Consider the following 19,149-nt stretch of genomic DNA (forward strand, 5'->3'; position numbering starts at 1 on the left):
AGATCTTGTAAAGCAGCCTATACTTAGTTTTCACTTTTTCACATTCCATTCATGCTTTATCTCACTTTTATCATACCATTACAATTACACTCAAAAAAGGTTATCACTTCCTGGCAAATCAAATGGACACTTCACTTTGATCTTGTTTAAGCACCTACTTAACTCTGATGATCACTCCCTTCTTGGAGTTCTCTTCTGTGGATTCTGTGACTATCCTATTCTTGGTCCATCTTTTACTTCTTTGACCATTCTTCTCAAATTATTTTTAAAATTTATTTTCTTTATATATTTTTTGTCATTTTGGTTCTATCCTTTTCCTCCCTTTCTTCTTTTTTATTTCTTCTCTCTCCAAACATTTCCATCCACTCCTCTGGCTTCAGTTGCAACTGAAAGTAAAATGTAGTATGTATGGCATAGCTGTCTAGCCCCATTTCCTGCTATCTTTCACCTCTTATTTTGTTGTTCTGAGAAACCATACTACTGGCAGTACTTGAAATGCATCAAGCTTTTTATACCTGTGTGTTATTTCCCCTGCCTGGAATGCACATCGATGCCCTGTCTCCATTCTTACCTTTCTTGAGGTAACTCTCATCCTTCAACACTTAGGCATCATCAGGAAGCCTTTATAGACCTTTCCTCTCCTTCCATACCCAAGGTAGGTTCTGTTAATACCTGTGTTTATATTATAACATTTACTAATAACTTACTGGAGTTATCCATATAAAGATCTACTTTCCCACCTTACTGCTTCTCATGAGTAAGAAGCAGTTCTTTAAATAATCAAAGCCCAGCGCAATGCCTGGCATACAGGAATTACCCAACAAATACTTGTTGATTGAACTGAAATAGACCTAATATTCTCTCTTTAACACAGACTCTTATATCCAAGTGCCTGCTTAACATCCCCACTTTTATGTCCTACTGACACCACAAACGTGTAAGACTTAACTTACACACATATTCCCCCCACACACATACCCACACACATACTCCCCAACAAAAATCTACTGTTCTTCCTCTCCATTATCTTGATTAGGGCATCACTATCTAGTCACCAAAACCAGAATCCTAGGAGTCAGCCAATATTGCCCAACCCACCTCAGCTCATTCTATCCTCAGAGGTCATGAAGTCCTTTGGATCCCATATCCTAAATATCCTTCAAATGCATCTCCTTCTTTCCATCTGCATTGCTACAGCTCTAATTCAGGCCTTTGGCTCTCACTGGGATTATTTTTTATTTTTATTTTTATTTATTATTTATTTTTAGACAGAGTCTTGCTCTGTTGCCCAGGCAGGAGAGCAATGGTGCGATCTCAGTTCACTGAAACCTCTGCCTCCCAAGTTCAAGCAATTCTTGTGCCTCAGCCTCCCGAGTAGCTGGGATTACAACCATGTGCCACCACACCTGGCTAGTTTTTAAATTTTTAGTAGAGACAGGGTCTCACCATGTTGGCTAGGCTGGTCTTGAACTCCTGACCTCAAGTGATCCGCCCACCTCGGCCTCCCAAAGTGATGGGATTACAGATGTGAGCCACCTTGCCTGGCCTGACATATTTTTAAATTGTGGTAAAATGTCATAACAGAAATTTATCAACTTAACCACTTTTAAGTGTATAGTTTAATGGCAGTAAGTACATTCATACCATTATGCTCACTAAGGTATTTTTTAAATAAAAGGCTATGTGGTCTTCTGACTTACAGGTCAACCTGCCTTCATCCCATCTCTGCAGTATTGGCAATATGAACTTTCTAAAATGCAAATTATGTTACTAGATGAGTTAAAACCCTTTCATTGTGTTCCACTGTCTACATCAGCAGTTTCATCACAAAGTTTTCACAGGTTGAAATTGAAGTAAAGAATAAAAAAAAATAACATACAAAGTTTTTCTTAAATATTTTAGCTGAAAGATTGAGTGAGTGAATGGATGGCAACATTAATCAAGACAAGAAATACTGAAACATGCGTAAGAATTAAAATAGTTTTGTTTTAAATATACTGAGTATCATATGCCAACAGTATAAGCAAGAGGAGATACCTTGAAGGCAGTTGGATAAGTGAGTCTAAAACGCAGAAGAGAATTTTGAGAAAGGGGTCTAAATTTGGAAGTCATGAGCATTTAAGTGTCATCAAGGGAACAAAATGTAAAGAAAAGATGATAAAATACATCAACATTAAAAATACCAACAAAACAACAACCATAGTGATAAAAAAACCAAAAATCATATTTAAAGTCTTCTCATCCTTCTGATTGAAAGGGGGCAAGATCTTGAATACTAATGGTAAACCCTAGGTGCAGCATTTTTAGTGAGTTTGTCTCCTCTGCTGGAAGGATAATTGTTATTTGCCTCTCTTGGATTTCCCTGGTTTTTTCCTCTTGGAAAGGAAAAATAAACAAAAAGCCAACTTCATTGCCTAAGTAATAGGAATGCTTTTTTCTGGAAAGAAAGTAACCAATAAGAATTTTCCTATTCTCACATTGACAAATACAAAAATTATTTTCAAAAAGAGAATCTACAATGAGATACTTACTTTGGTACAATTCAATTAATGATGAGGAATTTGTTCTGCTTTTACTCCTTCCTGTCCCTTTGCAATAAATTACCTGGTCAATAAGAGTAATTCAAGCCACAAAAATTCAGGAATAAGCCTTAAAAGTCTCTATACTTTTGGAAGCATTGTGGCAAATTGGAGCAATGAGGAACATGGTAGTTAGACCTAGCATCACGTCTCAGTTTAAAAACCCATTAGCTATATGGCTCTTATCAAATTACCCCCCTATATACTTTGGTTTTGTAATCTGATGGTAATTCCTATAGGTTGGTGCAAAAGTCATTGTGGCTTGTTTATGTGGCATGTCACATTTATTGATTTGCATATGTTGAACCAGCCTTGCATCCCAGAACAAAGCTTACTTGGTCATGGTGTGTTGACTTTTTAATGTGCTACTGGATTCAGATTGTTAATAGTTTGTAGAGGATTTTTTATGTCTTAGTTCATCAGGGATATTGGCCTGCAGTTTTCTTTTTTCATGTGTCTCTACCAAATTTTCATATCAAGCTATTGCTGGCTTCATAGAATAAGTTAAGGAAGAGCTCCTCTTCCTCAATTGTTTGGAATAGTTTCCAGTAGGACTGGTACCGTTCTTCTGTGTATGTCTCGTAGAATTCAGCTGTGCGTCCATCCAGTCCGGTGCTTTTGTTGTTGTTGTTGTTGTTGTTGTTAGTAGATCTTTCATTACTGATTCATCTGATTTGTCTATTCCTATAAATTTTCTAATTTGTGTGCATAGAGTTGTTCATAGTATTCTTTGATGATTTTTTTTATATTTCTGTGGGATTAGTTGTAATGTCATCTTCGTCATTTCTGAGTGCACTTATTTGGATCGTCTCTCTTTTTTTCTTTTATTAATCTAGCTAGCAGTCTATCAGTCTTCTTTATTTTTCTGAAAACCCAACTTGGTTTCATTGATCTTTTGTATGGGTTTTTGCATCTCAACTTCATTTAGTTCTTATCTAATTTTAGTTATTTATTTTCTTCTACTAACTTTGGGATTGATTTATTCTTTTCTTTCTAGTTCCTTTAGATGCAGTTAGATTGTTAATTTGAGATTCTCACAACTACTTGATGAAGACATTTAGCACTATAAACTTTCCTCTCAACACTGCTTTAGCTGCATCCCAGAGACTTTAGTAATTTGTATACCTGTTTTTATTCATTTCAAAGAATGTTCTGATTCTGCCTCAATTTTGATATTCACCCAGGAGTTATTCAGGAGGAAACTGTTTAATTTCCATGTATTTGTGTAGTTTAGAGTGATCTTCTTGTTATTGATTTATATTTTTAATGCACTATAGTCTGAGAGTGTGCTTGGTATGATTTTATTTTTTTAATTTATGAGGACTTGTTTTATGACCAAGCGTGTGGTTGATCTTAGAATATGTTTTTTGTATAGATGAGAAGAATGTATGTTCTGTGGTTGTAATTTAATTTCTTATAACATGTTGTTACTAGAATACCAGATGAAACACACCAGCAAATATGTCCTCAGATAAACTGAGTAACTTGAGGAAAATTTTTTAATGATGCTACTAAGACAAATAGTTCATTAACCTGTAATGTGAAATCTGTAGGTCTATAGTAACTCAAACCCTAATGGAAATAGCTCTGAACTAAAAACAAGGAAACCAGGCCCAGGTTTATCACTGTTTTACCTCACAATCTTGTATAAGGGTTTACTTGTCTGTTCTTCAATTTCTTCATATTTAAAATGGAGAAATCCTAATCCTAGCTCTAGCCCTTTTCATGTTTCATGAAGCTGTTGGGAAGATATCATGGAGTAATATTTAAAGCATCTGGAGCCTATTTTAGTGAGCTACATAATTTTTTAAGGACATTATTGATTTGGATAGTAAGAATATCCTGCAGGCAAATCCTGCGAGGTGCTTCAACAGACACACACGTCTACCTTCCTGTTGGCACAGCCCATGTTTGGCAGGTGTATTCCATTCCTTACAGGAAGGAATAGGTGCTTCATTGTGTTACAGAAGTCAGTACGCTTTCACAAAACTAAGTAAGTGACATTTTTCTCATTTCTGAGAGCAGATTTTCATAAATCATTCGACCTGGATAAATTGAGAATGTAGTTGATCTGGTAATTGTTGAAATATAATGAAGACATTGCAAAACATGATATTTAAGTATTTCCTCCTAATCTCTTACCTTAACAAGATATAAGAGTTCTAAATGGAAAGATGTCCTAATGTAGAAAAAGGAAACAAAAGTAAGATGAGCCTGTCTGTAAAGGAGAAGCCAGAAGAAGCACAACACAGATTCATCTCAATAATTTGGGATTCCACTGATTCTGAATTTATAGTAACAATAATAATAACTAGACAAAATAGAGCTTTTATATTGTGAAGAAGGTTTTTTCACTAGTTAGTAGTATAAGTTATATTATGGAGAAGGGATACATTTAGCCAGTTTGCAAGTAATATTTTCTGGCTTTTAACAATATATGCAAAGAAATGCTACTAATGTCTTATAATGATTTCTGCTGGGAGCTGTTTAATGGTTATTTCAAGTTACTATCAGATTTTAACAATAAACTTAAAATTTCATAGTGTAATTCTGTAATTCATACTCACATTTTTCTTTCCCCTCATCCACAACTCAAGTTAATTAAATATTGCCTTAAAGGATTCGTGTAGTCTTATGAGTCATAATATTCAGAGTGTATAAGTTAGCACTAGTTTTTAACCACTAGGGAAGGTTCAAGTATTGCAGACTAATCTGAGAATACAGTGAATTTTCTAATGACTCTTCTAGTTCAGGTATTTGTACCACTAGACTGTTTTAGTGGATATACAACATTTATGTATAGTTTGCATTTTAGAAAAGTTTGTAGTAATGAACTTAGACAAGATTTGCCTTTTTACTCTAAGATCATTACTGTGTTTCTTAGAGCAAAGTTTTTTGATGTACTGAATGATTTTGTTTTATTTTCCTGTTTTTTGTTAACAGAATTCTTGATAGATACAAAATCATCCAATAAACTTCAGCTAGTTTTCAGCATTATATGCAGTTGATTTGTCCATTCCTTACTGAAACTTCCAAATCTTCTAACCCAGCGTATATGACACTAAGAACACTCTCATTCCTTTCGTGTCTAGCTCTGTGCTGTGTTTATTTGCAGAGGACCCTCATGCATGGATCCATATAAATGAGGCAAACTGTGACGCAGACTAGACCGTGCCGCTTACCAGTCTTTGAGAGAGAAAGATTGTGTATATGAAAACTGCTAGCCATGATATTTACTTATAAGGAAGATTTCTGTGTGTATAACATCCAGCAAGATTTTTGGTTGAGGTTTTATGCTTTCAGTAAAGAAAATAAAAGAAGAAAACCAATTAATGGTCTGATTCTATCATCTTTTGTCAAGCAAAACTCTCACTGATCCACATGAATGTGACCTCCCGCTCATAGAGTAGTCTAAGAACACTGCAGAATGGACTTCTGAACTTTCGACTCTCTTTTCAATTTAATTGACTAGTTTTTAATCAACTAAAAAAATCATTTTCTTTGACGAAAAAGTCTATGTAGGTAATTTCCAGTGTATTTATGCTACTCAGAAATAAAAACTTGTTTTTTAATTAGAACAAAAAGTCTGGTTTTCTTAGTATCAAATCATTATGTATATTTAAATTATTTCCATGCTACTGTAACTTGAAATTTTTTCCACCTAGCCACATAATTTCTGGCTTTATTTTTATCAGCTGATTCTATGAAAAGATGGGAATTTAGTACCTCATAGAAGTTACACAGTATACCAACCAGTGAATCACTTATCTAACTAAGTAACAAGTGAAACATTGCTGGTATTTCTGTTTTGAAATATGTGCTTTTCTTAGGTAAAAATCAGTTTATTCTACATTTAATATGTGATCCTGTCATTGCATAGTAAATGATTCATTCACAACCTTAATACAAGTAGGTAAGTGTATTGAAGTAAGTTATCTTATTAGATGCCACTTTGTGTGGGATCTAATGCTGACATAATTCAAGGATCTGGGTTAAAGTTTGTGTCATTGCTGGTTTTTGAAACCTCAGATACTTGGCACTCTATAGCAGTGTCTTTCACAGTAATGCTTTGTTTCTTAACATGACTGTGAGGACTGCTTGGTCACAGGCAAATACTGTCCTTTATCAGCCAGGACATTCTTAACAATAATTGCCCTTTTTTTCCCCCTTCTCACCCCCATCCCAACCCCAACTTAGGTTGGAAAGGCTGGTGGATGTACTGAGAAAGAAGGTTGGAACCGGGACCATGAGGACAGTGATCTGATTGAAAAAAAACGACAGTCTGGGGAAGCGATCACATCTGGTGACCAGGCTGCTTCATTCAACACTGTGTAAACACTAAAGCCTTAACTTAGCAAACAGTTGTTAGAAGTGGGACACTCCAACCACATTCCAAGCTGAGATAAAATCAAATCACAAATGTTTAACCACTTTGCTGCTGACTTGAGTTATTTATCCAAATATATTAACTACAGACTTTTACCAATGGGTAGCTATAAGGTTACAGCTTATTTTGTAACTATTTTATATCTCAATATCTTTAATATAAATCTTTTTACTGAGAGATCATTATAGAAATATGTTAAAGTTGGTTAGTATCATATCTTCACATATGGCCCTTTCTGAATCAAAGTGCAGCAAAGTAAATATTGTCTAAGCTTTAATCCACTGTGTTAGGTCAAAACTTCAAATACATGCATTTTTCAATATTTCTTAACTGATGAGAGAGGCCTAAACATGAGTGTGTAGTCTTCCTTCAATGCATGTATGTAATCTTTGTTAGTATTAAAAGATATTAAATATAGATGCCATGAATTAAATGTATAATTTGTTTAATAAGAGATGGATATATTAAAATTACATTCATCAAGGCATGATTTTTGTTTCACTATAAATAATGCAAACTATTTCAATAAAAAGAGCAGACTGTTAATGTGTACTTATAAATTCACATTGTCAGTATTTTTTAATGTTGGGTCTGAATAATTATCTAAATTCTACTTGAACTATAAATCTCTGTCATTTTTGCTTGAAAATTAGCATGCCTCTGTCTTAAAAGAACAGAGACCATCAAACCTGTTAAGTATTCGTATTGTTTATCTTTTTTTTAATTGCCATTTGATTTTTGTTGTGGAGGAGGGGGATCTAATACATAATATGCAATAAAATTATAATGTAGAAATATAAGAATTCAGAAAAAAGTAAACTTGCCATTTGGTTGAGGTTACCTGGTTTTTATTTTATTTCAGAAATAAGATCATTACAGCATAGCAGTCATATGAAGTTATGAATAGAACTGAGATTTTTATGTAATTAGCTATAGAGAAAATACTTTCATATTTTTAGATTAGACAGATGAAAGACCAAGAGGAAATGACTGTGCCTGGAACAGAATGAAATAGACAAGTCGCGATTTAATTAGTGAAAATTTTGTAGGCAAGTAAAATTTTTTTCTAAGTCTATATATTCTTAATTCATCTTTAAGATTGAGCTAAATTATCTACCATTGCCTATTTACAGGATAAGTACATTCAGGACAATTTATTGCACCATTCTTTCATATACTATAGTAGATTATCCATTTGAATTTTGTTTTACTCCACAGGAAAATGTAAGCTACTTTGTCATAGGTGACAAAAGAATCATAGTACTAACAAACTCTATTTCTTCCTTATTAAATCTGTATCCATTGAAGTACCTTTTTTAACTATGAGAATTAGAAAATAAGGGACAACAGAGGTTAAAACCAACTAATTTAATTTGCTCTATAGTCCTAAAGATAATTACATCCTCTCATAGACCAATGACTCTATAATAGAGAAATATGTAATGATTTAGTCATGCATGCAGTTTTTGTTTCTGGGCTCTATTTGAAACGTGTAACAGCTCCCTATGTGAAGAAAGAGCATCTTTAAAGTCATCTGGGAGGTGCAGGTAAGTAATGAGAAAGTTTTTGTCACAAAATAGTCCATTCCTGATCTCACTTAAAATAAGTCACAAGTAAACTTGAATTTTCAGTTTAATCCTGAAAACAGATGAACTTTTCTCGAGTTATTTTGTCTGAGTTTTTAGAAGACACAAAATATAGTATAAAGACATTTCACGATTTCCAAACAAATATTTCTACACTTAAATGATCAAATTAGAATAACCAATTCCTGTAATTAAGATGCAGAACTTTTATAGAATATGATATTATAAAGTTAAATTTGCAAAATAATTGTAACATCCACTGTTGTTCAGTATAGGTAATCTCCCAAAAATATCACATCCTCTTGAAAATGAGTTGTCTACAAAATTTCAAGTTCAAAGTATTACAGCCAAATATTATCTTAATTTCTTACACTTAAAAGTGTCCATCAGCAGTGTGTCAGATGGTCTTTATATATTTTTTCTGTATGAATGAATAGCCTTGCCTACTGAAGATAGGTTCTCTATATATTCAACAATAATGCAACTTTAGAAGTATTCCACACTGCTGAGAAATGTTGCTTTGAGTTTGTTTTATACATCATCTACTAAATCCTATAGTAACATGAGAATTTACTTCTTCTTGTAAAAATAAGTAATTTAGAGGAAAGGCAGAAATGCTAATACTAACATTTGTAGCACTTGATTTACAAAGTCGTTTTACATCTGTTTTTCTTTTCATTTGATCCTGTCAACAATCATCATAATAATAAATTATATATAACCCATATAATAATCATGGTGATGATAATTTTAGTATTACTGTCATTATAATTATTATTATATTCATTCTACAGATGAGGAAACAGACTCAGGAAGTCTTGAAATTTGCCAAGGACTGGCTGGGACCTGCAACTAAGATCTTATAACCACATTCCATGTAACTATGAGTCTGTAAACCTCTCTGTAAGAAAAAAATTTCAAAGTAAAGATTTTAACTCTTGCAATTTATGTTGTTATAGTACCATTTCTTTCACATACTACATGCGAATTCCTTAGTAATCAAAAGATTGTACACATTTCTTTCAATGAAGTACAATAATGTGAACTGCATGTGTAAACAGCATCACATTATTACCACCTCTCTGTGGTATTATAGTGCCAGTAGGCTTTGCCTCAGCCTTCACTAATTAGGAATATTGTGACAATTCATTCCTAATAAAACATATCATGAGTCTCTTTGTACTATTTTTAATTTGGCCTGATGCTAAAACCTATCAGCTTAGTTTTATAACATGGTAGTCTAAACTTCAAGCCTTGCTGTATCTCCTAGAACAATTTAGAGCTAAAACCAGTTATAAGCAAAGTTATTGGTCATAAGCAAGGTATAAGCAGTTAAAGCAAAGTTATTATTAATATATGATAATTTAAAATTTTATAAATAAGTTAGAAATTATTAATGTATTTTAAATACTTTATGGAATAAAATATTTTGCTTATTTTTTCAATGATAAAGTTGATCCTTTGTATATTTCCTTATTCAAATAAACTCAGTCATCATCTTATCAGGTCACTTATTTATATAATTAGTTTATTTTATTAAAAAGCTAGAATATTAAAGTGTATACTTTTAATATTGAATATAGTTTCATAGAAAAACATTTTATATGTATTATTCTTAAAGATCACAATTATTTTTAAAGTTTCTATTTTAAAATAGTTGTGATTAATAAGGCATTGTATGATGAAATAGCCATGGCTCATACATTTTTGTCTTTTCACATATGATGTGTTTGGAACCCACAATTTTTACTGATTTTATTGTGTTGTTGGTAACTAGTATTTACAGCTAACCTATCTATTCATATTTTACATATATATGCATGCACACACACTGATACATTTACCTTTTTAAAAAATCATTTATAAATGAACTGTTAGGCTCCGGTGATTTCAGTATTTTGTTCATGTTTTATTGGAAATGCACGTGGTTTCTTAGGCTTTTAAACAAATACATGGAATGGTTGAGAGATTTATTTTGCTCGTGCTTAGCTAAATATGTCATCTCTAGAAAAGATGTGGTTTGTTTTGGCACTGTTTTAAAAACTCAAATATTTTAAGCATTTGTTAAGTTGGAGCTTGCACATTTAAACTAGCAGCATACGTTCCAGGAGAGCATCTCAAGTTACCAAATTTTTTGTAATCCTTTTACTAGAATAATCTTTTTTGAAAAGGTTTTCTTGTGCTCGCTTCGGCAGCATATATACTGAAATTAGAAAAAAAAAACTTTTTTATTACATGTTTTAGTGTAAGTTAAGTTAAACTTCTAAAAGTTGAATTATTTAATGTAAGACTTCATAAATAGAATTTGACAATGATAAATGTGTATTTTTGAGAATCATTAAAATATTGTATATAATGATATTCCTTTGCAGAAGTCTTTATATGCTTAATTTTTAATCTAATTGTCTTCTAAATATAGTTTTGCTGTATGCTAGTATTTTAGAAGCCACCAATTTCTGGACTATCTGATTATTAACAAAGATGTATTTTAATGCACAAGCTCAAATGTCTAAAATATATATTTATTTTGTATTCAAATAAAATCCCCTATTGCAAATCGTATACATAGTTCAATGCAATTCTTATACATCGATCTTAATCAAATGTATAAATGTACAATCCTGAAGACAGTGTACTAGATATGCAGTATAAAATATATTGCAGTAAGGAAACAGATTAAGTTCACTGTCAAACTGTCTGACTTCCTTAACAAATTTAATAAAGATAAATGTCAATATGAACAAATTTGTTAGGCACCTTAGGAATCTTTCAAAACTATTTAGATATAAAATAAAATTATAGCAATAAAATATTAAAGAGAAATATCATTTTTAGTGAATATGGTTAGAAAGAACCTAAGAGGGGAGATCAAATTATTTTAATTAAAAAATAATAGACTGACTCAAATCTACCATAAAGCACCTCTACTCACTTTGGAATATGTACGTGGAATTTTGCTGTCAATAGCTGAAACCTAAAAACACTGTTTCTGTTGCATTTGATTATTCAATCATGATAAGGTAAATGTAAACAGACTATGTAGCACTGTTATCACCTGGAGTGAACTTAGAATTTAGTACATGAGTACAAGAGGAATGCAGTGGAAGTAGGCAGTAGGTGTCTTTGGGGCAAAAATTCTATAAACTGGTAATATCTAAACTATCACATTACTTTGCTAAATTATTGTTTCATGATGTATGACCTTTGTGATTTGTCACACATTTTACTTCTACATATGCACGTAATTGTAACTTTTTTAACTTTAAAAAGTAATTATATTTAAGAAAATTTTTAAAATAAGAATGAACATATGTGATATTTACTTTCGTATTTACCATTTCTAGCGCCCTTATTTTCTTTGCATACATCCATGTATCCACCTGTTACCATTTTCCTTCTGCCCAAAGTATTTATCATCTATACTAGTGAAGAACTGTTGGTTCAACTTTTGTATGTCTGAAAATGTGACTCTTTTTCTGCCTTCATTCTGTGAAAAAAATGCTGCATATAGAATTTGAGGTTTACAGGGTTTTGTGGATTTTTTTCAGTATTTTAAAGACGTTGCGCTAATATTTCTGGTTTGCTTTGTTCCTGCTGTCATTCTTATTTGTATTTTCTGTACATTATGTGTCCTCTAGCTGCTTTAAAGATTTTCCCTTTGTCACTTGTTTTAATCAATTTGATTATGATGTGTAGTGTCGATTTCTGCATGTTTTTGTGCCTGTGGTTTGCTGAACTTCTTGGATCCACGTTTGCAGTCTTTATCAGAAAATTTCAGCCATTATTTTTTCCAATATATTTCCCTACCTCTTTTTCTTCTTTCTCTGGAACTACTATTCTCTGGATATTAGGCTACTTGAAGTTATCCTACAACTTGTTCATGCTTCATTCTTTTTTTTTAATTTTTAATTTTTGTGTGTACATAGTAGGTGTATATATTTATGGGGCACATGCGATATTTTTATATAGGCATCCGGTGCATAATAATCACATCAGAGTAAATGGGATATCCATCACCTCAAGCATTTACCTTTTTGTTACAATTAATTATACCCTTTCAGTTATTTTAAAATGTACAATAAATTACTGACTATAGTCACCTTGTTATGCTATCAAATATTAGATCTTATTCGTTCTAACTAACTATATTTTTATTATATTTCTTTTCAATTTTTTTCTGTTTCATTTTGGATAGTTTCTATTACTTTGTCTTCAAGTTTGCTAATCTTTTCTTTTGCAGTGTCTAATGTGTTGTTAATCCATCCAGGGCCTCTTTCTTCACGGACGTTGTATTTTTCATCTCTATAAGTTAGAATTGAGTTTTTAAAATTTTGTATGGCTCTCCTTAACTTGTTCATGCTTTGCATTATCTTCAGGAACATAAAACATATACAGTGGTTTCACTTCCTTGGTTTTAGTTACCCACAACTAATCACAGTCCAAAAATAGGTAAGTATGGTACCATAAGATATTTTCACATGCCTTTTATCACAGCATATTGTTATAATTATTCTATTGTATTATTAGTTATTGTTTATCTCTTACTATGCTCCATTTAGAAATTAAACATTATCATAGAAATGTACATATAGGAAAAAATTTATATAGGGTTCGGTACTATCCTTGGTTTCAGACATCTACTGAGGGTCTTGGAATGTGTCCCCCACAGATAAAAAGGGATTGCTGTAATAACTGTTTTAATGTTCATGTTTGTTAATTATGTTATCTGTGCCATTTCCAGGCCTGTTTCTATTGACTGATTTTTTTTTTTCTTACCGTAGGTTATATTTTTCTGCTTTACATGCTGGTAACTTTTGACTGAATGCCAGTTATTGCAAATTTTATCGTGTTGGGTGCTGAATATTTTTGTATTTTTTTAAATGTTTTGAGTTTTGTTCAGGAATGCAGTTACATTACTTAGAAACAGTATGATACTTTTACAGCTGTTTTATGCTTTGATGGGCAGCTATTCTAGAGCAGAGTTTTCCTCACAACCAAGGCAATCCCCTTCTGAATATATTACCTTATATTCTTTGTAGTATATGATGACCATATGTAAGTTTAGGTCATTGCTCTGCCTTTTCTTTTCTGGTGATTTTTACCCTGGCCTTGCTAGTTTGCTCACATATGTGTGTTGATCAATACTCAGAGAAAGACTCAAGGAATGGTCTACAGCTCTCCAGAGCCAAACTCGCTCTCTGGTGTATTCTTGCTCTCTCTCTCTCTCTCTCTCTCTCTCTCTCTCTCTTTTTCTCTGTGCAGCCTCTCCCAGCCCTCTCTGCATAGAATTTCTTCTCTCCAGTACTCTGAGCTGTAAATTCTGTCTGCCCTGGTGTCCCCAGATTCTCAACTCTGTGTCCTCAACTCAGGGAGACTTCCAAGCTGTTTTGGTTGCCCCACTCTACACTCTGTAAATTCTCCAGACTATAAGCGGGGGCAATCATAGAGCTCACTTCATTTGTTTGATTCACTGTCCTGGACTGCCTATAGTCCAAAGTCCAAAAACATTATTTCATGTATTTTCACTATTGCTTTTTATTTAGTTGGTGGTGTTGGTTTTGGTTTTGTTGTTGTTGTTTTTCAGTTTTTTAAGGACAGTGGCAGGATAAATCTGGTCCCTGTTATTCCATTGTAGCCAGAAGTGTAGGTCCTCCTGTAGATCTTTTAAAATGTCACCCTGTTAATGTCTAGCTTCTCTCTTACCTGTTTAGAAATCAGCCGTCAGTCTTATTGTCTCCTTGAAGTAAACTTTTTTGTTTCTCTGATTGCTTTTTACATTTTTTTCTTTTACTTTGTTTTTTGGCAGTTTTATTTTATGCCTTGATGTGGTCTTCTTTTTATATTTCTTGCTTGAATTCAGAGACCTTATTAAAGCTCTGTCTTCATCTTTTCTCAATTTTAGGACATCTTTAGTCAATATCTCTTTCTCCTCCTGAGACTTCAATTACATATATGTTAACCTTTTCACTGTGTTCCCATATTTTCTGTTCTTTTTTTCTAGCTATATGTGCAACAGTTTTGATTTTTGTTTTTGTTTTTGTGTTTTTAAGATACGGGGTGTTGCTAGGTTTCCCAAGCTGGTCTCTATCTCCTGGCCTCTAGCATTCCTCCCATCTTAGCCTCCAAAAGTGCTGGGATTACAGCCATGAGCCACTACACCTGGACAATTTTGAATTTTTTTGATTACCTGTCTTTTATTTCAGTAAGCCTGTGTTCTGCTTTGAAGGCCATCTATTGAATTCTTAACTTTAGGTTTTGAATTTTTAAATTCTACAATTTCTTTTTTTCTTTTTTGTGCATTCTGATTCTCCAGTGAAATACTCATCTTTCTAAATCGATTTTCTTCCCCCTTTGCCTCTGTTTTCCTGAACATACTGGTCATGATTACTTTAAAGTCCATGCCTATTAACTCCAATATCTGAATTACCTCTGGGTCTTTCTCTATCATCTCTCTTGTCTTTTGGCATGCCTATTAATCTTGATTGAATGTAACATAACCTGAACCTCCAGATGATTTTGTCTGCCTCCAATTGATGATTTTGTTCTCCTGCGATGACTGGATGAAACCCAGTCACCTTTATCTAGTAAAGTACTGTGTTGGCTTGAATCTGGGTTCCAGTTTGAATAAGGATCAGTTGTTTCTGGTTTGCCTCCTTTCTTGTTGCATAATTCACTAGGGCCTTCAGTGGTGAAAGTGATATCTTCACTGAGCTTTTTTAGAAATTCTCATTTTAGCTTTTTTAATCTTGCACTTAGGATATCTCAGAATTTGCCAACTAGATATGTGTGTCAGGCCCTTTAGGTCTCCAATTTTGTCACTCCAGCCCTGCAAAATTGCCCAAAGCTCTGCTAGTTTCCCTATTCCTAGAAGCAATCTTCTGCTAGGACAGAGCCCACATTATCAATTCCCTCGTCTTCACCCAGAACCAGCAAATGCCTCCAAAGGAACAGTGGTGCAGATCATCAGTTTACCTCTCTGTTGTTCTCCTTTCTGGAATCTTAGTCCCTCTGTTTGCCTTTATTGTACATCCTCTTCAACACTTCTAAACAAATACTGTTTTTTATACTTTATTCAGCTTTTCTAGTTGTTGTTGGCAGGAGGACTGGTCTATCACAAACTATTCTGTTTTGTCTCGAAGCAGAAATTCAATGAATTTTAAATTTCCTTTATTATAATTTTCATTTCTAGAAGTTATATTTTGTCTGTCTCCAAGTGCGTTTGATCATTTTTAGAGTTCCTGTAATTTTAATTTTTTTTTATTTTCTTACATGTTTTAAACATGTATTTCATACTTAATTTCTGATAATTTTGACATGTCAAATATTTGCTGCTCTGATTTTGTTGTCTATTATTTCTGCTAGCTATCTTTATTTAAATGTTTGGTGATTCATTAATGTGAACTTCTGTCTTCTGAGAACTATTCTCTATGGAGTTTTTCAAAGCCTGGGTTAAAGGTGGGTTCCTCCACAGAGTTTTGCATTTGCTTCTGCCAGTCATTTGGAAGCATGTTGGATCACTTTAAAATCTTAATTTGACTTTTAGTAGGCCACTTAGGTAATGTTAATTTGGGTTGAAAATCCACAGAAGAGCTAGCTTATGGTTATAAAATTCATAGGGGAATTTTTTTTTTTTTATCCTTCATTCATAGCCTGAGTTCAAGATTTCTCTCCCCAGATGGGTTCTGGCTTTGTACTTTGTCCCCTGCTACATTACAAGGCCATGAAAACCCAAGCTCAACTTTACCCCTGTCATAAGACAAATGCTTTTAAGATGAAAACTGCCTTTTGTGCTTTGCTTACCACTCAGGGTTGCATTTTACTTAGGTTTGAGCCTCAGAGTATTCCTTATTGACTGCCAACATATTGATGAATTTGAAAAGATGTTTTCCATATTCTATCCAACATTTTTAGTTGCTTACTGCAGGAGGTACCAGGTCCATCATAGCAGGAAACAGTAGTCAAGGTTGAATGTTATTAAACCTACACACACACACACACACACACACACAGAGAGAGAGAGAGAGAGAGAGAGAGAGAGAGAGAGAGAATTGCACTGCTAATAAAATGTTCTGAATTTAGTATCACTTGTATACATGATTAAAATGAGCAGATAATAAATTTACCTTCCAAGATCCATAATTGCAGCTCTTTGTCCCCACCAGTAACTACAAGCAGTTTTTCATTAAAGAAAAGAAAATGATTGAATAATCCAAATTAGCCTGGGCAAGAAAATTAACAGCTGCCTAAAATGAAATGTTTGAGTTATGAGCCATGTACCACTTTGGTTTATCTGCAGCCAAAAGGTTCAGAATCCTTATTCAATTAACCATGTTGCTTGGGAGGGCATGGTTGCCCTGAATAAGAGCTGCCTGGTGATGAGTAAGAGGTATCCGTGACACACAAGTTCAGACCTTGCAACTCTGTTTTTGTTGTTTGAACTTTCTTCTCTGTTGTAGCTAGGGATCCGGCATGGAATTTAAACACTTGTGTGGTAACTCCATTCCTTCAAGCCATTGTGTTGTTAAGCTCTAGCTAACGAACTTTTCACACTGGCTCCATGTAAAGCAAGACTTAGAAAACAGCAGTGATCAACATTTTTGGTTTTATAATAAGATTATATAATTTATATGTCTTCATGCAACTAAGATGCTCTTGCCTTCCTAGACCAACTGCTCCCTAAAAGGTAGCCTTTAAAATATATATATGAAAAGTAAAGAAATAAGCCAAAGTGCACTAGCAAAAATTAAGAAGTAACTTTCATTTCAAAAATCATACCCACTGTGGCAGAAACTTCAAAAAGTATACCTGTTTTAAAACTTAGGAACTTTGCCTAAAATAGAGGAACCATAACTGTATAATATTTTTATAAGGTGAGAACTGCCAAATGCACCAGTCATGTATACTTTATCTCATGTGGCCCTTCTTCCATGCCAAATGTTTTTTGTTGCTTAGGGAGATCTTCCTGATAATGTCACAAAGAATGTCTCTCAGACCCATATAGATTAGGTACACATTGGCTAAGAACAAGTTTTTCTTTAAAATACCTAAGCTTCATGTTGCTTCTAACTATACTATCTTGAGTCTAAAAGCCAAGTGACTGAAAGACAAGAGGCTGAATTTCTCCTCTAACTCATAAACCAGTTCTGAAGATACTTCTGTGGGAGAAAATTCAAATATATTTTGAACAATAGTATAATAATTTGACATAAAATATCGCAGTGTTATTTCTTTGAAGAATTACACTTCATTTAAATGTGTACACGGATTACTAATGTCTCAGTATGTTATAGTCTTAGCACTTTGCAAAATTGGATTTGCTTTTTGCATCTTAAACTGTGATCATATCATAAAGAGTAGTTATATAATTTTATTTAGGTGACATAGAGGAATGTAGGAATGTGAATATGTAATTGTTGTCAAAAAGAAGTGAGGAAAAGTTTTTGAAATCAGAAGTTTCCTTTCAGTTAAAGCTTCAATTATATCACAGCAATAATTTGTTTCTGCTTTTATAAATAAAAAACTTTTATAAATTGCAACAACTTTTCAAGGAATATAGTTAGTTATTTATTGCAGATATTATTTTCTTTACATTTTAGGAAAGTTGTCTGGGCCCATGTTGCATTTTTTAAAGAACCAGTTTCCCAAACTATACATAGAAGTTCTATGCTACATTTTGTTTTCTTATGAATGGCAAGAAAATTAATAAAAGTGACTTTTATTCATAACGTACTAATACCTGAGACCATGTACTCCAGGCATACTCTCCATTTCAGTTCCTACCCCATATTTTCACTGTTTGATTCATTCGCCATTTTCAACCCTATACTCAATCAAATCCACCTTCTCTTTTTAAATCCAGTTCATCCATCAAGCACACTTCTGTACCACCCCCTACATGAAGCTTTCCCTAATTCCCCACCCCCACCCCCACCCCCCCACAAAGTTGTAGTTAATCTCCCTTCTATTTGCCATCTAGCTCTTTCTTCATCTCTCTATTAGGGCAGTTAATAACTTTTCTCTTGGTTTCAGTATTCCTTTACTATTTCCCATTACAATGCAAGCTCCTGAAGATGAGAGATTCAGTTTTGTTCATATTTCTTTGCACAGGTAAATACTTGATGAATAATCATCCTTGTTTAATGAGAAATCTAAATTTTCAAACTATTTTAACTTTCCAAACATCTGTGTGATATGCCTTTCTAAAAATATGACATTAAAATATTAAAATTTAAATATTTTTCCTATATCAGTGATGTTAAAATATACAATTATGTCAAATTATCTAGCACCTGGCACATTACCAGCTAAAACATTGTACTTACCTGAATACTGTAGCTTTTTAACTATAATTAATTTATCAATTTAAAGTGAAGGGTTGCTATGGGGTTTTTTTTACGTTGTTTAATTTTTTTTGTTGTTTGGTTTGGGGAGGGGTGTGTGTGTGTGGTGTCTGTTGTGGTTTGTTTTTTGTTTTGGGTGTTTGGTTTTGTTTTGTTTTGTTTTGTTTTTTCGAGACAGGGTCTCACTCTGTCACCCAAGCTAGAGTACAGTGGTGTGATCATAGCTCACTGCAAGCCTAAATTCCTGGGCTCAAGTA

General features: G+C 33.3%; 1 protein-coding gene across 8 annotated transcripts in view; it reads left to right on the forward strand.

Moving 5' to 3' along the window:
• The window catches only part of MIPOL1 (mirror-image polydactyly 1), a 365,168-nt gene extending 354,054 nt beyond the window's left edge, over positions 1–11,114 (forward strand). For all 8 annotated transcript variants that reach the window (XM_007986530.3, XM_007986529.3, XM_037983910.2 and 5 more), the window contains one exon: positions 6,777–11,114. In XM_007986530.3, coding sequence (XP_007984721.3) covers positions 6,777–6,843 — 67 coding nt within the window. In that variant the 3' untranslated portion in view covers positions 6,844–11,114. The remainder of the gene's footprint in view (positions 1–6,776) is intronic.
• The last annotated feature ends 8,035 nt before the right edge of the window (positions 11,115–19,149 follow it).

Source organism: Chlorocebus sabaeus, chromosome 24 (genome assembly GCF_047675955.1).
Source record: "Chlorocebus sabaeus isolate Y175 chromosome 24, mChlSab1.0.hap1, whole genome shotgun sequence".
In the NCBI taxonomy this organism is placed as follows: domain Eukaryota; kingdom Metazoa; phylum Chordata; class Mammalia; order Primates; family Cercopithecidae; genus Chlorocebus; species Chlorocebus sabaeus.